At 51.2% G+C, this 21,089-nt stretch overlaps 1 protein-coding gene across 1 annotated transcript in view; it reads left to right on the plus strand.

Annotated features, from left to right (window-relative positions):
* STK11 (serine/threonine kinase 11) overlaps positions 1–21,089 on the plus strand; it is a 73,508-nt gene that overhangs the window by 49,021 nt on the left and 3,398 nt on the right. Inside the window, exons 8-9 of the mRNA XM_065422186.1 lie at positions 8,169–8,362; positions 20,457–20,691. Of these exons, the coding sequence (XP_065278258.1) occupies positions 8,169–8,362; positions 20,457–20,665 (403 nt within the window). The 3' untranslated portion in view covers positions 20,666–20,691. The remainder of the gene's footprint in view (positions 1–8,168; positions 8,363–20,456; positions 20,692–21,089) is intronic.

Raw genomic sequence — 21,089 nt, forward strand, 5'->3', positions numbered from 1 at the left:
GAACAAGGCTCCCATCAGTGCGTGAGAGTGGAGAAGTGTTCCCTGAGTCATCCTTGTCCTCGTTCTGTTCTGTGCTCTGTGGTGCAGGAAGCTGCATGCTGTTAAGGGAACTAGCAATCTGGTTGAAACAGTCTTGGGAGTTGGGAGACCTGGGATCTGTTCCCAGCTCTTCAGCAGATATGCTGTTACTTTGGACAAGCCAATTCTCCTCTCTGGGACTGTTTCCCCAGCTCCAAAATGGCAGTTACTTGCCCCCTGGGTGCGGGCGGAGATGTGAGAACCAACGATGGATCGAATGAAGCACTGTGGAAGTGCCTGGTATTATTCTCTTAACACGGCAGAGCCGATGGAGGTAGAAAGGGCCTGGTAACACTTGGTGCAGACTTATTGTCCACCCTCTCAGCCACTGCCATTCCTCCACACTTTCTTCCCAAGGCTATTGCTTCCCTCCTTAACATGGCAGCTTCCTCGCACCACATGACCTGGAGTGGGTGAGTAGAGGCCTATGACATCTGTGAATGGGAACGGAGCCTGCCGTAGACTCTCTGGTTTCTGCCAGACGCCTTCCTCACCTTCCCCTCGTTCCCCCAAACTTAAATTAATTCTCTTGCATTACATTTGTATTTACAGTGTTGGGGTTTGTTTCGTCTGTAGTTCAACAGGGACATGCTAACCTTTCCCTGCCCTTTCCGCACTCCGGCAGCTCTCTCAAAACTAGCCGCTCTCCGTTGCAGTCTCATGAACCATCAACTGAACTGGAATGAATTAAAATTCTCCTAGCCCACCAGCCAGGGCAAATTATTCAGTCTGAGCTGACAATAGTCGACCCATGAGTAATAACGACAGAGCCTTGGAGCCTGCTGCCTCCAGGGCAGTGCTGGTTGGGGAAAACCAGCCTGGTAGTGCATCTTTATGAAATTTTTTTAAAACAGGCTTTGTTGTAAGCCTCTCAGACAAGTGCTGGTGTAGAAACATGGCCCAGTGCAGACATGCTGCACAGAGCCTCTGGTTCCCTGTGGATCGCTAACCCTCTGCCCTGCGCTGTTACTGAAGGGCTTAATGCTCATAAACTGCATTTGGTAACTTTAATTCAATGACCCTGCAGCAGCACTTACAAAGAAAATCGAAAGTGATGAAGTGGCTGCAGAATCCTACCTCTGCCCCTGGTTTCCAAGGCAACCATCTTGCCTTCTTCCCCAGAAGCGTCACGCTTAATTTGTTCAGCCATAGATATGATTGCAACGGTTCATAGCAAGCGAGAGGGAGCACTTGGCTCTTTATTGGTGGAAGTGGAAGCTGGCCTGTTACGCTAGTGCAGGGGCCTGTGACCTCGCAGAGGCTAGTGGGCCACCTCTTCTCTCACACACCAAAAAGTCCTCAGCAGCAGATGCAAAGGGGGTCTGTGGAAAGGCTTTCCTTGATGCTCGGATGCATGGACTAAAAGCCTAAGGAATCTGTTCTCATATTGCCACAGTACTGCCCTTCAAAGGCTCTGAGCATACTTGATAATGCATGTGCCTATATTCGAGGTATCCAGCGCTCGCTGGGCCATGGGCTTGAGGTCTAATAGGCCTTTCCCATCTGTGGTGGTGTGGGAGGATGCAAACCCCAAATTCTCCCCTGGATGCAAGGTACTGATGGGAAAGCACCTGCTCCTCTTCTCCTGCTCAGCCCTCTGGGTCTCGCTTATTTCTCAGTGTGTGGTGCAGAGGTGGGAATTTTTAATTCTTCTACCCACGCTCTGCAAATGAGTCTCTTAACGCGAGCGTGTTAAAGGCATTAACGCCTCCATCTGTGCTCTGAGCACCGTTCTTCCTCCTGCGCGTCTCTTGTGTTGGAGTCTGAAGTACGACCTCTGCGTCCAGTATCAGCTAGGGAAACGGCTCCCCTCTTCTTTTCTACTTACTTCCAGTGTTCACTGAACTGAGGCTGGAGAAACCAGGGTTTGCCCCCTACATCTTCCGGCTGTTAAGTAGGAGTAGCTAGTGCACCCCCATCAGAATACACATCTGATTAGCTTGCCATTCCTAGCAGAGAACTATTTTATGACTTCCTTCTCCATCCAGCTCCTGCATAATATCTGTGGGATGAAATCAGAATGCTGCTAGTAGCTCTGTGCGATGGTGCTGACCTTCTCGTAACCCAGTTTCTGTTCATGGCCCATATGACTAGAGGGTGGGGAAATGCAAGTAACCTACACTTTTGATAAGGGTTGAATAGCCTGCAGCTAGGCATCTGGTTGTCAGAGTCTCGTGGGTTGTAGCCCACGAAAGCTTATGCTCTAATAAATTTGTTAGTCTCTAAGGTGCCACAAGTACTCCTGTTATTTTTGCGGATACAGACTAACACGGCTGCTACTCTGAAACCTATCATAAATAAGCAAGTTTAAAATATTTGTGACCCAGAAGAAGTGTGTTAGCCAGGAAGCCCTTTCAGAGCTCCAGCCGTGCCTAACAAGTCTGGGTGCAAGCAAAGAGAAAATGTGACTTGAAAGGAGCAGAGAATCATGAGTCGGCTAAGAATGAGGCTTGGTTTAGAACGCCGATTGCAAGCCAGGCGTGCTCATTAAACACCAGTCTGCCTTCAGAGCCTTATTTTTCATTCCAGCCTTGATTCTCTGTCCTCAAGCTTTGCCCTCTTTAGCTCCCTGTAGATTACAGCAGCCCTGCTGAACGTCATTCCACATAACCGGCTTCTTTGTCACTAATGCTCCTCCCCCAGCAGGTTTGTGCTTCATGTATCCCCCCCCGCCCGCAAAATGGCCAGAAAGGGTCTCTTCCCCTTCCCCTTCCTGCTGCTGTACTTGGTTGCAAATTGTTGGAGGTGGGGAAGAGAAGCAACAGGTGAATCTGCCTCTCCCAGAGACTGTGCTTGCTGTGAGCGGTGCTTTTGAGACCTACAAAAGCTTTTCTCCTCCCCACCCGCATAATGGGAAGCAAGAAGGGAGGATGTGACTGTCACTGAAGCATCAATCTCTTAGCACTGAGTGAATTCATGCTTTTGTGTCCTGGTGCAGTCCCCCGACAAAGCAGCAGTAAAATGGTGGTTGGGATTAGGCAGTGAGATAAAGCCTGTTTCTCTTCTCAAAAGCTTTCGAATCCAGTCTCACGCTTCAGGGTGTCAGCTGATCAATGCAGGGTCAGGCAGGGATTTTTACCCCGCCTAGATTAGCACAGAATGAGTGGTTGCCTCGCGACAAAGCCGTGGCCAATAACGTCTCAAGCCAGGCTCAAACTCGATGGAGCAGTAGCCTGACCCGCAATAGAAAACCCTTTGCCCGCTACCAACGTACTGAGATATGCGGAAAACGCAGCGTGACAGGCGGAACCTCGAGCCGTGTCAGAGAATTGTCTCTGCCCAATCTGAAATACTGTCTGTTTCTTCATGTCAAATTACTTGAGGGGCTCTTTCCAACAGGTCTTTGGTTTCCTTTTGTTCTTCATTGAATCTCTCCTCTCACTTTACATTCCGATTAGCATAGATACATATGTAAATGTTTGAATTCATCTCCCAGAGGATGGAATCAGCATGACTACAGTACAGTGATTCAGGTTTCAGTTGTTGTTAAAACCTATTTTTACTCTCCTGGAAAGTAGGACAGGAGGCAGGAAAGAGGCAGAGCTGAAATACAGCAAAACAAACATCACTAGCTGCTAGAAATTTCTAGCCCTTCTTTCAGAATTCCTTCGTCGTTGGCAAACTTGAGCATCTTTCCACTTTCTCACTTCTGCCCCCTGTTCTCCATTCTCCCGAAGTGCCTAGCATTTATATCTTGGTTCCCTCTAGCCCCAATACCCACGGCAAAAATCAATGGCTCTGCAATAGCTCTGCTAGATGACCCTCACATATCAGCCCAGAGTGAAGTTGTATCTGTACAGTCGCTTCCTTGATGAGAGCAGTCTCCCACGGAAAGACAGTCCAGCAACCAAGTCAGTACAGGGTTTTGTGTGCCATGTACGTTGAAGAGACCCCATACCCAGAGCTAGGCATAACTGCTGACTAAAATGCAATTGGGGTGGACCTGCCCACTTCTGCTTTGGTGGCCCAGTACCCCGAAAGTCTCGCTGTTCATTTTAGCGGTGTTACAACCATTTGGCCCACTAAACATAATTGACAAACCAAAGTGGCGTTCGAATCCCTCCTTTTCCACCAAGCCTGCCACTCTTGTTCCACCTAAGGTAGAAATACCTGTAGACCTGCATCAGTACAAAATGAGAACACCTTAATCTTCCAGTCATCCAGGGCAGTTTGTGTCTGTATTGTGTGGCCTCTTCCACTCAGATAGCAAGCTTTGAGGGCAGGAATCCTATACCTTGCGTAGCACCGAGCAAGTCAACGCTCAACAAAAATAAGTCTGCCTGCGACACTTCAGGGAACAGGAAAGAGCCAGTGAATTTAAGTATCTTCTATTATTGGTGATGAGATTCTTCTTTGGGGGAGTGAGAGACTGATCTCAAACCTAAGAGCTCCACGCAGATAATGGGCAATATATTGAAGGAGTGTTTGCATTCCAGCTTCCCATATAACACTGGAAATCTGGAAACAATCTTCCTACTGTGCAAGAGGTCTGAAGGTTCACAAGAAGTGTGGGTTTCCCAGGCCGTTGTGAGATCTTGGAGCCTTTACTTCCGATACATGAGCATCTCTTCCACATTCCTCTCTAGTTTAGTCAGTATGTAGAATTCCAGAATGATGAAACCTGGGCTTTTCCCATCCACGATCGCCAAGAATTCTCCTTCAGCCTCTTTGGCGGCATTTGGTACTCCTATCTCATCTTTCCCACAATGCAGCGGCAGCATAGGCTGCTACTTAACTTTTCCAAGCAGCCAGTGCTGGTCTCCAATCCCCCTCAAGGTGCGGTTGGTTCAGAACTGCATGGAGCCCACACATGAAGCGCTGCTGGGAGGTCATGGAGCTGGTACCTCCTGCAGCGGAGTGCTGCTCACTTCGTTGCCCATCCGTGAAACCCCACATCTGCCATTGCTCCTCTGAGAACCATCTTCAAACTCTTGGCATGAAAAGCTGCCAGTGCGAATTACTTAAAATGCTGAACCAGTGCCCCAGACACTTCAGAGGCAATTTCCACGGTCTCCGATATAACTGCTTGTCTGCCTTGTCCACCCCCGCCCCAAAAAACAGGACTAGGAACTGATTCTACCATTGGATAAGAAGCGGTGGTACATACATATCAAATGTCATCTTCTCAGTTTAAAATGACAGCAGTCTTAGGAGCGAAAAGATCAAACACCTTTTTCATGGGGGGGGGGGGGGGAATCTTTCTAGACCGATCATATTAAAACTTGAATCCATTTCCCCTTCAGGCTGCTTCATAACTTTATTTTCAACCATGCTCACAAAGCTGGGTTTTGAACAAGGTTTGCTCCTCCTTTGAATACTGATTGGTCCGTCCCAGTAGAATGAGAGACGTGTGTGAAAATGTAATTAACTGCTTGTTTTCACTGGACAGGTTTGCTAAAACGTCACATTTTTTAGGCTTACTATCTAACCAGCTTAAGTCTTCAACACAATCATGATTTCATTTGTGTTGTGGAGGAGAGCTATGTCCCAACTTAATTCCAGGTTGGGGGGGCGATTTAAAACAAAACAGGATGGCATACGTTTCCAAGAGCCCATTCTGGAGCTCTCCCGTCCCCTTTGACCAGTTCAAATCTGTCCCAGGTTGGTAGTAGCCAAAACCTGTTTCTAATGTCTACATATGTGACCAAGTAGCTAAGCATTCATATTGCACCTGGTATTACTTGGGGCAGCAGCCAGGGGCGGCTCCAGGCACCAGCGCACCGAGCGCGTGCCAGGGGCGGCTCCAGGCACCAGCGCACCGAGCGCGTGCCAGGGGCGGCTCCAGGCACCAGCGCACCGAGCGCGTGCCAGGGGCGGCTCCAGGCACCAGCGCACCGAGCGCGTGCCAGGGGCGGCAAGCCGCGGGGGGCAGCCTGCCGGTCGCCGTGAGGGCAGCAGTCAGGCTGCCTTCAGTGGCATGCCTGCGGGAGGTCCGCTGGTCCCACGGCAATTCAGCGGCGGGAATGCCGAAGCCGTGGGACCGGCGGACCTCCCGCAGGCATGCCGCCGAATCCGTGTTACCAGCGAACCTCCCGCAGGCGCGCCGCCGAAAGCCGCCTGACTGCCGTGCTTGGGGCGGCAGAAAACATAGAGCCGCCCCTAGCAGCAGCCTCAGCAAAAAGACCAGAGCACTGACTGGGAGATGAAGGCAGAACTCATGGACCTTCCACATCAGGACTGAGGCACGTTGGTGGAAAATGGGGTGTAGCATGGAGGTGGGGGGGCTCGTGCTGCCCATTCTATACCCGTTCTGTGGGTAGAGAACATAGTCTCTGACTTAAAGCAGCACCTTTCATGAGCCCTAAAGTGAAGCTAATAGGCTGGAGGAGAAATCATATAGTTTCGTTAGACCAGATCCGCTTACGATGACAAATTGATTAAAGCGTCCTTTCACAGCAAGTGAGGGGCACCTCCCTGCTATTCTCGGGCAGCCCCTGATAAACAGCACAGTTGTCTTTACCAAGCTAGTGCTGGGAAGGATTGGCTTTCACGGATTAATTACCGTTCAGCCGATGGCACAAAAGCAGGGGTTTAATATTTAATGCTGGGATAGCAGCCCATCAGGGGACCCAGCTGCTGTACATCCGACACTCCTTGGGTGAGAATGCTTTGAACTCCCCTGTCACTTCCTGTGTGTGGGATCACCCTTCTGGGCAAAGCCCACAGAACTGCCTGTTGAAATGGGGAGGACGTGCTGCTCTGCATGCCAGATTTGAAGCCACCCAGCAGCATGATTCACATAGGATGTGGGAAGAAGCAATTGGATGACCAAAGCCTGACCTTCTGAATGTTTAATCCATAGGCATTGATCCTTCAGGCTGGTGGGGTCATCAGGGTGCATGATTGGGGGAACAGGCACTTGTTACAGAGAGCTGAATGTGTGAAGGCTGGGTAAGGCATGTCAGAGAAACCTGCATGCTGAAGACTCCATGAATTGTTATAGGCAAATGGTATTTGGAATGTAGTCGAGAACCCAAGTGCATTGGATTACTCTGTGCTGTAGATTAGGTGTACAGGGACTCCAATGGTACTTCTAGGAAATGTTTTTTTAACTCGGCTGCACAGCCCTGAGAGCTGTACAGGAGTATGTCTATTATAGGGCGGTGAAGAATGGGAAAGGCCACCCATCTGGCTCCTGAGATATTGACGTAATGCAAGACCGTTAGACTCTTGATCTGATTAATAATGGCATTTGGCGCTGAGATTCTTCTCTGGGCAGATGGCAAGTTAGAACAGCACTGTGGGTGATGGATTAAATGGTGGTAGAATTCCAACAAGACACGGGTGAGGTGGAAGGGTAAAATATTAAGTGACTTTGCCATGATCCCACTGAATATTGCCATGAAGGGGGAGATTGGGGTCAAGATCCATAGCCCTTAAACTCATAGGCTGCAAGTTCCCTTTTCTTCCTGTTATGCTGTTTTATGACTCTCTAAAGCTGGGAGAAAGTGCTTGATTCTCAGCACTAAAGACAAAAATCTCCTGTCTGTCCACAGATCAGGTACAGCTCAGAGAGCAGCAGTGAGTGCTGGCTTTCCTCACACTGCTCACTGCCACCCTTGCTGTTGAGGAGCCCCCTGTATATATGCAGTGGCAGTAATTCATTCTCCATGTTCATTCAGGCCAGGTTGGAATCGGTGAGCGAGAGGTGAAAGGCTCCATATCCTATTTCTGGTCCCCTGAGCCATCCTATTGTGGGTATTTGTCATGGTCATGTGTATCTAGCGGTGTATAGCCATTGCTGCAATAACGCAAGAGACGGTTTTGTAGATCCATCCGAGGTTCTCCTTAGCTCAATGGCAGTCAGTGGCCTGGATGCCCTCAGGAGTGGCGCGCTCACCTCGTACTTTATTTCCTGCCGCAGAGCAGCGGAGACAAGAGGCCCCAGGATTCACCTTTTTTTGCCACTGGCCTCCCCAGACTATGCCCTATGGTGAAGCCTACGAGGGGAAAAAAACAGTGCAAGATGTTTTCCATTAATTAAAAAAACCCACATAGCTCTGATATGATTGGTAGGGAGCACCTCAGACTCTTGGGGCTTCCTGTCGAAAGGGAGACCATTGAAACTCTGTGCCTTGGACTCTTTGCAGCTGGTTTCGTAAGAAACATACTCAGGCAGAGGCTCTGGTCCCCATACCTCCTAGCCCAGAGACAAAGGACAGGTGGAGGAGTATGACGGTGGTGCCTTATCTGGAAGATCTCCATGGCTACAATGAGGAAGAGGATGATGACTTGTATGACATTGAAGATGATATCATCTACACTCAGGACTTCACAGTACCAGGTAAGCAAGAGGAAGGTGATGGGATGGGGGAGGGGGAGGTAACGTTTCAGGCCAATTTTAAAACGTTCTGGAGAGAAAACATGGTTTGAATGGCCAAATGCTTTCAGTAGCTGAGAAGCCTGTTGATTATTAAATGATGCACGATCTTTGAGCCAGCCATAGTGATCCGGATGCATCGGTCCTTGATTTCTTAAATAGGATACCCTTTCCAATTTCCTTCATTGCATCCAGTAATAGCCTCTACCCGCTGGATTTTATTGTTCAGCATGCTTCATTCCACAGCCAATTTTACAAGACCATCTCAAAGTTATTCTGAAGCCCGGTATAATGACTCCGTATTCCTAGCAGATGGCGTACTTGTGGGTGGGGGAGGGGACGTTGAGAGAGTTATGCTTAACTTTCAGCTTTGTTGCGGCTTATTTTCCCCTGCCCCCGTCTCTGAAACTGTCTAGTTACAGAATTGCTTTACAGGAAAAAAATCTCAAATTCTAAAAATCGGTAAAGAGCTTGAGATCTTCAGAGCCAGATAGTCAATTTAACCATGCAACTCCCGCTGATCAGTGGGAATTGTGTAGCTGAATACCCCAGTTGGCTTTGAAAATGTCAGTGACTGGGTGCATATAAATCCTGGAACTTGGCTGGAGAGAGAGAAATTAAGGCTATGTTGAGAGCCGGCAGGCCAAGGCAACGGGAGGGCACAGTACAAAGACTTGGCTTGATCACTTTCATTCTTAACACCAGCAGCAATCAAATTAGTTGCTCAACCTCCTTGCTCCTATTTTACCTGCTTAATAGATTACAAACTATGTACCATAAATGTCTGTCAGTTGCCCCCTTGTCTTCATTCTGCTTCATCCAGGTATGGATGGTCTGATAGTCACTTTGCAAGGAGAGGGTACAGGAGATGACTTCTTCTACGACAAGGTGATCCTAAGTGTCTGAGGATAGGTCATCTCTGCTCTTGGGAAGACTTCCAGCTCCTGGGGTGTAGGATTGCCAGACTGAGCCAAATTCTCATGGACTTCAGTAGGGTCAGAGATGACCTGTGCCTGCTGATAGTGGGGGGACAAAGTGAGGGCAGCTGGCTTCAGCAGTGTTACTGAGCATGCTCAGTACAAGCCAAGCAGCAAACCGGGGGGCACATGACCCCACATGCGCCCCCTCCCACGTTGCCTCTGAGTAGGGTATGAATAAAGGTGAGATCGGTGTCCTCAATGCAGAAGCTAGACCTTAGGACAAATTGTGCCTCGGCTCCCTGATCAGATTGTGGGTCCTTCCTGACGGAGTGTGATCCGGGAACTCATCCCTGGGAGCTCAGAGTGCCGTGAAGGCAACCCGGGCAACTTTTAGCTTTGAGTGGCCTATGCATTTAAAGGCGTGGGGTAATAACCCAGCCCTAGGTTGACCTCTCAGGCAGCTACATGCCCAGAATTTTCCTTTGTTTGCTGCTGCCTTGGCAAGTGATCAAAGTGAGCTAAGCCAGCAGTGTCTTAGCTCCTTGTAAAATCCCCCCAGAGGAGTGTCCATGCAAACATCCAGTCAAGTGGACGTGTACTTGGGCAGGGTGGAGCCTGGCTTTCCAAGACTAAGGGAGTTTCATCAGAGTGAAATTTTCCAAGTGCTGGTTCCCCTGTGACAATCGGTCATTCCTAATAACTAGGGTTTCTAATAAGGACTTGTGTACCAGTACCAGCTGGGCAAACCGCAGAGCTCTCAACACCTTGGGAAGTTCTGATTAGTCTGAAGGCTGCATTCTCTCCCATTGTCCTCACGCTCCACCAGTACCATTGACCAATGTTTAGGGTCTAGAAAGGTGACCATTCACTAAGCCAGGGCTTCCTTGGGTATCTTCATGGAGGCTCTTTCAGTTCCATGTAAAAACTCGGTAGGCTCCTGAAACTGCCTCCTCTCTAGAGCCTTTCTAACAGCAGGCGCGGTGCGGAGGAGAGAAGAGAATTTGCCAGAATATTTCCTGTACTGTCTGGGACCTGGAACAGGGATTCTGCTGGCGCCTCCTCTGTTCCTTTGAGGGTCCTTATGAGGCTGCAGTCAGTGCTTTCAAACCTGGAAGCCTAAAGCTGGGTCCCTATAGCCATATTTAGATACCTACATGAGGGACCTGATTTTTTGAGACACACCCAGCAACTCCAACAGGAGCCTCACTTGAGGCAGCCAGGTTTGAAATTCTTGGCCAATATTTTCTTCCCCCTAACTCCTGCCTGTGTCTGATGGGGCCACATGCTCCCGTGGCAGCCCTTGGAGGACTAGAGCAGTGAATGGTGGGAATCGGAGCCCCCACTTTCCCCTCTTCCCACCCAGCTCTCTTCCTCCTCGTCAGAGAAGTTGAATCGTGTGAATTTATTCCCTAAATTAGCGTTTCTTCTCCCTGATGGATCTGTTGTACTTAACACCAGCCGAGCGAAGGGCCCACAGTGTCGAGCTCCTTGTCATCACTGCCCAGGGTCCAGTGTAGAGAATAAGCGTCTCTTTCTAACCACGGTCTGTTGCTTTCCTGTGCATTCCCCAGGTTCAGAGGAGAAAGCTGAGGCAGGGCTTAGAGAGGACAGAGCAGAGCAGATGAGGGATCTTGCCGAGCCAGTTGAAGAGGAAGCTGAGCTGCCAGCGGACGGGAACGTTGAAGAGGAATTCGAAGTTTAGCCTAGTTTTGCTACAGCTACCGGAGAGAACAGATAGTTGCGTTTATGCTTAAACTATAGTGTTGGCTTGGAATCTCCTAACTTCTCTGCGCCCCAGCAGGATCTTTCCCACCACTAACAGGGCACCGTTACTTTAAAAAAGCCACATATCTGTTCCGGGAGGGAGTCTGCTCCTTTTGTTAAACAAAGATTAGCCATAAGGTTCCAGAGTGCAGGTGACCTGAGAGAGAACCAGCATTGAAGGTCCCAATGGCATTTGCTGTGACTACTGCATACCCTAACCAGCCTTGCGCCCTCTTAGTTAGTTCTGTCGATAGGTTGCTACAGTGAAACGCTGCAGTTGTCTATTTTGAGTCTTATTTTTAATACAGAAGCTTTTTTTTTAAACAAAGTTTATCGGGAGTCGAGTACTGAAAGGTTTGTTTAATCCGGGTATCTGTTGCCACCGTGGGAGACCAAGCCCCTCGCTGACTGGCAGCTCCATCTTGTGCTGCTTTGATTGCTTTCTGTACAGCCCCCACGCCGCCCGGGCCCCCTGGCTCACTAATTCTTACTGCCTAACCCTGAAGTATTTCTGGGTCCCCCTCCCTGTTGTCACCCCAGCTGAGATACTGAAGAATTTCTCGTTGATTCTGTGCTGTTACGTTCCTGTACAGTTCAGTGCTGTAAAAGGTACAGCTCTGCGTACGTGTGCGGCGGTAGAGAGCGATCACACGTTAGCATGTTCACAGGGATGGCCCATGCTCCGGTTCCGGTCACGCACAAGTCTGCAGAACCTCCCTGAGCCAGGCTGGAGTGCTGAGTTCCTTTTATGTACAGAGGCAAGAGAGGTCATGGTCCTGTGGTTCCTTCTGTGGCGCACAGCAGGGCATGTAAGGTTGCCTCTGTTCAGTGCAAGTAAAGCCAAGCACTAGGCATAGGCTCTGCACTGAGTGGTGATAAGCCTCAAGCCCCCAAGTCTAGAATATGTCTGAGGAGACGCGGTCTTAAGTGCAGCCCCCTGTTAATGTGCCCCTTAGTTCTGCCGGTCCTCCTAGGCTTCCTACCTGCTGTTAGATAGGAGTTGCTTCGGGTACAACTGCACTGGCGCTGGAGGTGTAATTTCCAGCTCAAGCAGACATACGCGTGCTAGCTATGCTTGAGCTAGTGCACTAAAACTAGAAGTGTAGCCTGTGGCATGAGCAGCATGATGGGCTAGCCACCCAGAGGACAAGCCCTCCCAGGCCCCTAGGAATTTGCACAGGTAGCCCCAGCGTCCGCTTGCGCCACTACGGCTGCACTTCTGGTTTTAGCATGCTAGGTCAATCGGATCTAGGGTGCAGACATCAAGCTGGAGGTGTGCTTTCCATCTCTGGTAGAAGTGTAGATGTACACTTAGTGGCTGCCCAGCAGGGACTCAGGTCTGTGGTCCCCGTGCTCAGCACTCTTTACCTTGCACGTGCAGCACCCTGCGCTGGGCAGGGCTGCGCCTCCATCAGCGCTATCCTGACAGCAGCGTTCATCCGCTCATCTCAGCGGATGTTATGCTCTCGGCAGGCAGGTGCTTTGTAACAAGGGAAGATTGTAGCTGGAGCAGCCATCTCTGCTATTATGTGCTTCTGATGCAAACAGCATTTAAACCCAAATAAGAGCTGTCACTCAGCAAGCTGAGACGCAAATTACTGAAAGATGTTTGGAGTTCTCTTGCATGCTTTGTACCTCTTCAGAGGGATAGAGCGCTCTGGTTAATAGCAGCTGCACAGAGCAGCACTCACTGCAATTACCTGGGTGTGGTAACACATCTTTTGTTGTATTAAGACTTGGGTGTTGATGTTCCTAGAACCTCAGTTACCTAAAGAACAGTTGTACAGGGGTGATCAGATAGCTGGCGCAGGAAAGCGCTGTGTGAGCGACTGCCTGAAACGCCCCATCCCTGACTCTCTCAGCTATTGTAGAGTGCCCTTTATTTCAGCAGAGGCATCAGTTCCTTCCTGATTAATATGTTACAGACCCTTCTCAAGTCAAACAAATGAGCTATGGCTTGGCTCATCCTGTGTGTGTGACCTACAAAGGTTGGAAGGCAAAGTACATACAGACCCCCTCCGTGTGCCTGCCAGAAGCTGGTTTGATCCAAGTTTGGGTACATGACTAAAGAGACCTGCTGCCCACTTTATCCCATGGCTTCTGATCAGTCCCTCCGAGGGATGGTCAGTCCACAGGGCTCCCTAATAGCCATCCCTATTTGAAGGGTCTTAAGGCAATTATAATGGTACCAGTGAACTGGGATACGGTGAAACTGCATGTACAGGGAAGCCGCTTTAAAGGGTTGGATATTTGGTGTACGTTTTTAACAGTGAATAATTAACCATTGGAACAGTTCACCAGGGTCTCCATCACTGAGAATTTTTAAATCAAGATTGGGTGTTTTTTTTTCTAAATGATCTGCCCTAGGACTTATTTGGGGAAGTTCTGTGGCCTTTGTCAGACACAGGAGGTCAGACTAGATGATCACATTGGTCCCTTCCGGCCGTGGCATGTGTGAACTTGTAACATGCAGATTGCAGTTCCGGTGAGTGAAACCTTCCCTAGGAATGGATGTTTGGGGAGCAGGAGGGAGAGGACAAGCTGGACTCTGCTGTGTGTGTGTTCCCGAAATCAAGGGACAGCTTGCAAAGAGAACAGATTATCTTCCCTTCCCAGCCTCGTGAACTCCGCTCTGCTTTGCCAGCCTTCACTTTTTAAGAGTGAAATTCCATTAAAATAGAAAACTTGTAAATGACTCTGATCAATTGAGCTGTGGTTCCATCGGGCAGCAGAGCGAGCGAACAAGTGACTCATAGGCGGGGGTGGGAGCTCTGTTGGGGGAGGAGGGAGGGAGCCTCATTAAACCTTACATTGATCAGAGGAAGAAGGGGCTTTAACAATGTGCTGTATTTTTGAAGGGTTCTTTAAAGATTTATGCTGCTCTGCAGAGAGCCTTAAACATGGTGTCCCTCGCTCAATATCTGTTAAACGTCTCCTCGGAGGAAATTGCTGGAGAGAGTATGTTATGGTGTCTGGCACATCACAAACCATCACTTCCAGAGGTGTCCGCCTTTTTCAACTCCAAGGGCGACATTAAGTGAGGTTAGGGATCCTGCTTGCTGGCTTTGTCTCAAAACTTCAGGTTAAAAGGAATGCGCCCTTGCGTCCTCCATCCCCCATTGTTAACCCTCTTCAGTCTGAACTGCAATCTGTGGTTCATGCAGAGACAAATGGCCGCTGTAGTTATGTATGTTTGTTTTCACTCCCTGACATCCAGGAAGGGGCTGGAAAATGAAGCCGAGACTAGAGTCTAAAAATAAGTGTCAAGTGTTTGCAAAAGTGTATTTCTATCCTTTGTGTGCACGCGCGCAGCCGGTTCAAAAGTACTTTGCGAAAGAGGCGTTTTCATTTGCAACTGCTCTTGTGTCTGTGAGCTGGACCGAATGATTGGCAAGCCCGAAAGGTGGCAAGGACAAACACGCACGCTCTCCGTGGCTGTCATCTCTCTTTTTGTACCGCCGCTTTGCTGATAATGGGAAGGCAGAATAATGCGTGTTCTAACAGCCGCAGCACAGTGGGTCACAGGCTTCCGTGTGGGCGGAAAGATGCCGAACTCCATCAAGTGTTAAATTTTTAGTTTCATTGAGAGCCGCTGACGCTCAATTATTGAGGAAGGAGATAAAATTAGCTTTGGGGGATGTTCGTGTGTGTCCCACCCCCCAAAATCCAGAGACGCTTTCTGGAATCCTCCTTTGGGGGGCAAGGAGCCGTTGCACAAAAGACAGATGAACGAGTCCGATTTTTTTTCCGGTTGGAAGCGTTAATTGATTTGGCTCGAGTTCAGATGAACAGGGAAGAGTGGGAGCTTTAAATGCTCAGCTCTGCTTTGAGCAGGGTTATTTGAGGTGCTGCAGCCACATCATTGGGGTTTGGTGAGAAGTGAGTTAAAATCCTGAATTCTCTCCGTGGGGAGCTGTGGCTGTGATACGCTGTCTGTCAGGGTGGGCCAAGCCTATTTTTTGGGGGTCCCACCGTGACACATTTCTAAAAGGGCCTCATTTGCCAGAGGGGGATGGTGCCCAGCACTTTGTGTTGTGTGTCAGGCTGGGCCTCCCAGAATCACACGCTGCTTTTGGCACAAACCGTGACCTGGGACAGCTGGGTTTCACTGTCTTCCCTGTGTGCTCCTATGCAAGGCGCTTAAACCAATGTGATCCAAAATTGGCCTCTCGGGTTGGGTGCTCACCCTGAACCTCTGGGGGCTTGATTGTCACGGGGTGCTGAGCTGGTAGCTGGAGTCCCAGCGCTGGGCCCCAATGGCTGTCAAGTTGGGCACCCAAAAGTAGTGAATTATCCCTGAAAATGTCAACCTGGGCCTGAAACCGGACTCCCACAGCCAGCCCAGAATCGGAATGCAAAACAAAACCAACTTCCTGGGATGTTCTCCAGCAGGTAAGGCAGGGTATTGGGACAATGGCCTTGGATGTGAAACTGATGCAGGAAGGACCCCTTCAGACAGACAGTGGGCAAATGCTTGTCCAGAAATCACCCCGAGGTTAGGAGATCTCCCCCCACAGCACCAATCTTCAGTCTTAAATGGGCTGCTATAGAGAAGTGGGTCTCAATCTCTTCCAGAGCAGGACACCCGTGGCCCCCAAATCATATGTAGCCAAAATCTAGCCGGGAGCCACCACCCCATTGAACGATATGAGGAAAAGGGAGAGTGGTTGCAACCTCCTGACTGGCCCTGCTCTAGGGTATTTGTCTTGCTAAAAAATCAAGCTAATGAACTGCAGCAGGAGGAAGAGCAAAAACCATTTTGCTCTGAATGGTGTTACCCACTCTGTGCTCCCTCCGCAGAGACAACAAAGGGGCTAGTCCATGCTAGTGTGACTGGGGCCCTCCCTGCTTTACGTCCCTTCTAGAGCCATGGGCCGTGGTTTCCACATCACTCTCTCTGGCAGCTGCTATTGTGGCTCTGATAGCAAGGAGCTAAACCTGCTTCTGACAGCCGTAGATTTATAAGGCCATGATGCTGTTCTAGTCTGATCTCCGGCGAACGGAGCCCGGGGACCTTCACTCGGACATTCCTGCCTCAGGCCCATATCCTGGGGTTGAGCTCAAAGCGTCTCTCTTAGAAAGAAACGTCCAATCTTGATTTAAGGCTTCAAGGGATGGCGAATCCGCCATGTTCCCAGGTCAGATGTTCCAGTGGGTAATACCCCTCACTGTTAACACACACCTAATTTCTAGCCTGAATTTGGCTAGCTTGTGCTTCCAGCTCTTGGATCATGGCATGCTTTTGTATGCTATCACATTCCCTCTCCTGTGTCAGAGCCTCTGCGTGGGTTCTGCTATCCCTTGCCGTGTGGGCGCCCCCCCCCCCCCCCCATGCCGTGCCATGTGAAAGGCAAATGCTGGGGTTGGGGGAAGGCGGGCTGGATGCATTCCCTGCATGGCAGTGAGAGCGATACAGTGCAATGTGCAGGCCAGTGGCCGTTTCACTAGACTAATCTGCATGCACGTTCAAGGGAAAGAAAAGAATTCACTGGAAAAGTGTGTGTGTGTCGGAGCAAAGCGTCCCCTCCCCCGCTTCATGGCTTATTGCTACCAATGAATCCTCTGAGATCATAGAATCATAGAAGACTAGGGCAGGAAGAGACCTCAGGAGGTCATCTAGTCCAACCCCCTGCTCAAAGCAGGACCAACCCCAACTAAATCATCCCAGCCAGGGCTTTGTCAAGCCTGACCTTAAAAACCCCTAAAGATGAAGATTTCACCACCTCCCTAGGGAACCCATTCCAGTGCTTCACCACCCTCCTACTGAAATAGTGTTTCCTAATATCCAACCTAAACCTCCCCCACTGCAACTTGACACTATTGCTCCTTGTTCTTTCATCTACCACCATTGAGAACAGCTGAGCTCCGTCCTCTTTGGAACCCCCCTTCAGGTAGTTGAAGGTTGCTATCAAATCCTCCCTCATTCTTCTCTTCTGGAGACTAAATAACCCCAGTTCCCTCAGCCTCTCCTCACAAGTCATGTGCCCCAGCCTCCTAATCATTTTCGTTGCCCTCCACTGGACTCTCCAATTTATCCACGTCCTTTCTGTAGTGGGGGGCCCAAAACTGGATGCAATACTCCAGATGTGGCCTCACCAGGGGGGAAATCACTTCCCTCGATCTGCTGGCAATGCTCCTACTAATATGCCGTTAGCCTTTTTGGCAACAAGGGCACACTGCTGACTCATATCCAGCTTCTCGTCCACTGTAATCCCCAAGTCCTTTCCTGCAGAACTGCCGATTAGTCAGTCAGTCCCCAGCCTGTAGCAGTGGATGGGATTCTTCCGTCCTAAGTGCAGGACTCTGCACTTGTCCTTGTTGAACCTCATCAGATTTCTTTTAGCCCAATCCTCCAATTGGTTTGGTCACTCTGGACCCTATCCCTACCCTCCAGCGTATCTACCTCTCCCCCCAGTTTAGTGTCATCCGTGAACTTGCTGAGGGTGCAATCCATCCCATCATCCAGATCTTAAATGAGGATGTTGAACAAAACCACCCCCAGGACCGACCCTGGGGCACTCTGCTTGATACCAGCTGCCAACTAGACATCGAGCCGTTGTTCACTGCCTATTGAGCCCGATGATCTAGCCAGCTTTCTATCCACCTTATACGCCATTCATCCAATCCATACTTCTTTAACTTGCTGGCAAGAATATCATGGGAGACCGTATCAAAAACTTTGCTAAAGTCAAGATATATCACATCCACCGCTTTCCCCATATCCACAGAGCCAGTTATCTCATCACAGAAGGCAATCAGGTTGGTCAGGCATGTCTTGCCCTTGGTGAATCCATGTTGACTGTTCCTGATCACTTTCCTCTCCTCCAAGTGCTTCAAAATGGTTTCCTTGAGGACCTGCTTCATGATTTTTCCAGGGCCTGAGGTGAGGCTGACCGGTCTGTAGTTCCCCAGATTCTCCTTCTTCCCTTTTCTAAGGATGGGCGCTATATTTGCCTTTTTCCAATCGCCACGAGTTTTCAAAGATAATGGCCAACGGCTCTACAATCACATCAGCCAACTCCCTCCGCGCCCTCGCATGCATTAGATCCAGCCCCATGGACTTGTGCATGTCCAGCTTTTCTAAATGACTTTTTGCCACCTGCCATGAGGATTTGAAATGCCTAGCACTGGGGTACATGTTAAAGCCTGTGCAGTAATGGGGGGCAGGCAGGGGAGATCAGAGCGAAGCCAAGGGGGAGGGGGGGATTTGCAGACCTGTTGGGGGGGAGAGGCAACCTGCTCAGCAGGCTTATGAGGTAATATGCTGCCCTGTGGGAAATTTGGGGTGGGCACAGGCTGGACACATGCCCGGGTGTGGCAGAATGCACTGTGCTGCCCTTGGGCCAACCCTTTTCTCTGGGGCTTGGACGCTTTGGTGGGTGCCCTATGCCCGGCGTAGTAAAATCCCCGAGCTGTCCAGCCTGCCCCAGTGCGGGGACATGCAGCCTCGGACGGAGCTATAGCCAGGTGAGGACAGGGCCACCCCTTCTGGGAGGCGTGTGCATGCAGTGACCGGCGTTTGTGGTGCAGCGCCCCCTGTTGGAGAGTCGAAGCCATTCCAGATGAACCCCTTGAGATTCTTCCTCTTCCCCCCCCCCCTCCAGGAAACTACAGCTCCCTCCCATGTGTCACTCCCCCCCTACTGGGGGGCTCGGCAGAGGTGGGGTGATGGTTGGCGCAAGCATAGTGCTGACGTGACACGGCCTTGGCGGGGAGAGGATCTGCGCATCCTTTTAAAGAAAATTACACATAATCGCCTCCCAGCCTTCGCTTCCACTCAAACCTCTGAGTCATAACTGAAGGGCCCTGGAGCGTGACGCTCCTGCGAGATGGAAATTACCTTGGATGGGGCTGGTGGCGAGGCAGGGAGGGGGGAGAGACGAGCAATCTGACAACTCCTCTCCTCCCGAGCCCTGCGTCCGACGGGGGTAGCGTGAGCAGCGTGGCAGGCTAAGCCGGCGGGCATTGTACGCGCCTCAGCGCCCTGGGCCCCGCTGAGCTGGGTGGGTGTTTGCCGTTCTCGTTTAATGTCACTCCCCCAGTTCCCCGCCAAACACCCGTTACCTGAGCCGGAATGGGGCCAGGCTGTGAAATTGATTCCACTGGAAACGGTTTCTCTGCAGCGCTGAGTCACTCCTCTGAGCTGCTGCTGGGTCGCTCGGCCCTGGGGGAGGTGATCCACGATCGGGGTTCTGTAAGGCAGCTGGGGTGCAGTTCACGGCCGTGCAGAGGGGCCAGCACAAGCCCCGCCCGCCCTTGGGTCATAAGTGGCACAGAGGCCTCTGCGTGGGGGAGAATTGCAACCTTACTGAAGTAGCTCCTGCTTCGAGTTCGTGCTGCCTCTCCTGCTGCTTGGCTTAAACTGGCTTTCCCCCTGCGATCCTCTCCTGATCTGGGTTGCTCAGCCCCTTTTCCAGATGGGGAGCCAGCAGCTTCCCTCCCCGAGTCCCAGATGTCATGTTAGTGGCGCTCACTTTAGATGAAGGAACCCGCTGCGGGAGCTGTTAGTGCATCAACCCATCTGTCCCCTTCAGCAAGGTAGGGCTGCCTGGTTGTGCCTCGTACGCTTCCGGGATGTGGGGTTCGGCTCCTCTCAGACCCACCAGGGGACACACAGTGAAGGGAGTGTTCTTAGCTCCGAAATGCTGCTTCCAAAGGGAGCCGCTGCAGGATGTGAGGAACGTGTGAAAGCTGGTGAGGGAAGGGCATGGGGGTAACCCAGGTTCAGCGGCCACAGGAGATCACCCTGAGCCATCCAGGCTCAATGAGACCAGACTGCCGGGAACCCCTCCAGCTGGTAACAGCCTGAGCCTTGCTGTACATGCGCATTTCTCTCTTAGGCACCTTGGTTTAGCTTGTGCTGACCTGGAGTTACAAACATTATTCAGGGGAAAGTTTGTCGTGTTCCTGCCCCAAGGGGGCAGTGGGGACCAGGACCGGGCTCAAAGAAATCCCATGTGGTTCACTTGATTACCTGTTCATTCCCTCTGGGGCACCTGGCATTGGTCACTGTCAGAAGACAGGATGCTGGGCTAGATGGACCTTTGGGCTGACCCAGTATGGCTGCTCTTAGGAGGGTTAGAGGCACTGGTTGAGCTCCAGGTGTGTGCAAAAAAAGCCCACCACAATGTGAGTTTTGCAAACATCTGTCTCTTGGGAATCCCTTGCTCTAATGACCCCAGGCTTGGGCCACTACCCCTACCCTATGCCCCTGTGAGGAACAGCAGATGTCGAGAGAATCCCAGGAAGTGTGTGGATCTTAGCGCAACACCCATCCTGAACTAGAGCAGAGCTGGTGTTCAGCTAAGCACGCCACCTCCCCGCCTCTGGCCCCTCTCCCACCTGCCTGACCCTGGTTCCTGCTTCCCTTCCAGGACAGGTGCCTGACGAGGAGGCTGCGCCAAACGGGCAGAACCGCGGCAAAGGGCTGCCCAAGCCGGTGTGCATGAACGGGACGGAGCCGGGACAGCTAAGCACCAAATTGAAAGCGGAGCGGCGGGCGAGCGCCTCGTCCAACCCTTCGCGCAAGGCCTGCTCTGCCAGCAGCAAGATCCGCAAGCTCTCCACCTGCAAGCAGCAGTGAGCCCGACGCGTGCGCGCTCTTCGCAGGTACGCGGCCTGCGCCGCCCGTAGGCAATGGGGGGTGACCGGCAAACTCCCCCGCAGCCTCCCCCTCGTCCTCGGAGGGGAGGGAGGAGCTGTCTGAGTACGGCCAAGCCTGCTGGGGGTTACGAGCAGTGCAGCTCCTGGGGGGAGGAGGGAGCTGGCTGCTTTGCTTCCTCCCCCAATGGTGTGGGGGGGGGGCCCTCCATGCGGGTGTCTCCATCTGCCATGGCCAAGCTCTGAGGGAAGCAGCACCCCGGGCAGGGACACCCCAGCCCTGCCACTGCAGCTGTGTCCCGGCGGCCCAGGGCGCTGGGGGCTCTGCCCTTCGCGGGGCTGGTCGCAGCTGTTGGAAGCTAAAGGGAGGGGCAGCGTCCATTGCCCTTGGGGTGCGGCGGGCAGGG

The sequence above is a fragment of the Emys orbicularis genome, chromosome 24, assembly GCF_028017835.1.
Source record: "Emys orbicularis isolate rEmyOrb1 chromosome 24, rEmyOrb1.hap1, whole genome shotgun sequence".
In the NCBI taxonomy this organism is placed as follows: Eukaryota; Metazoa; Chordata; order Testudines; family Emydidae; genus Emys; species Emys orbicularis.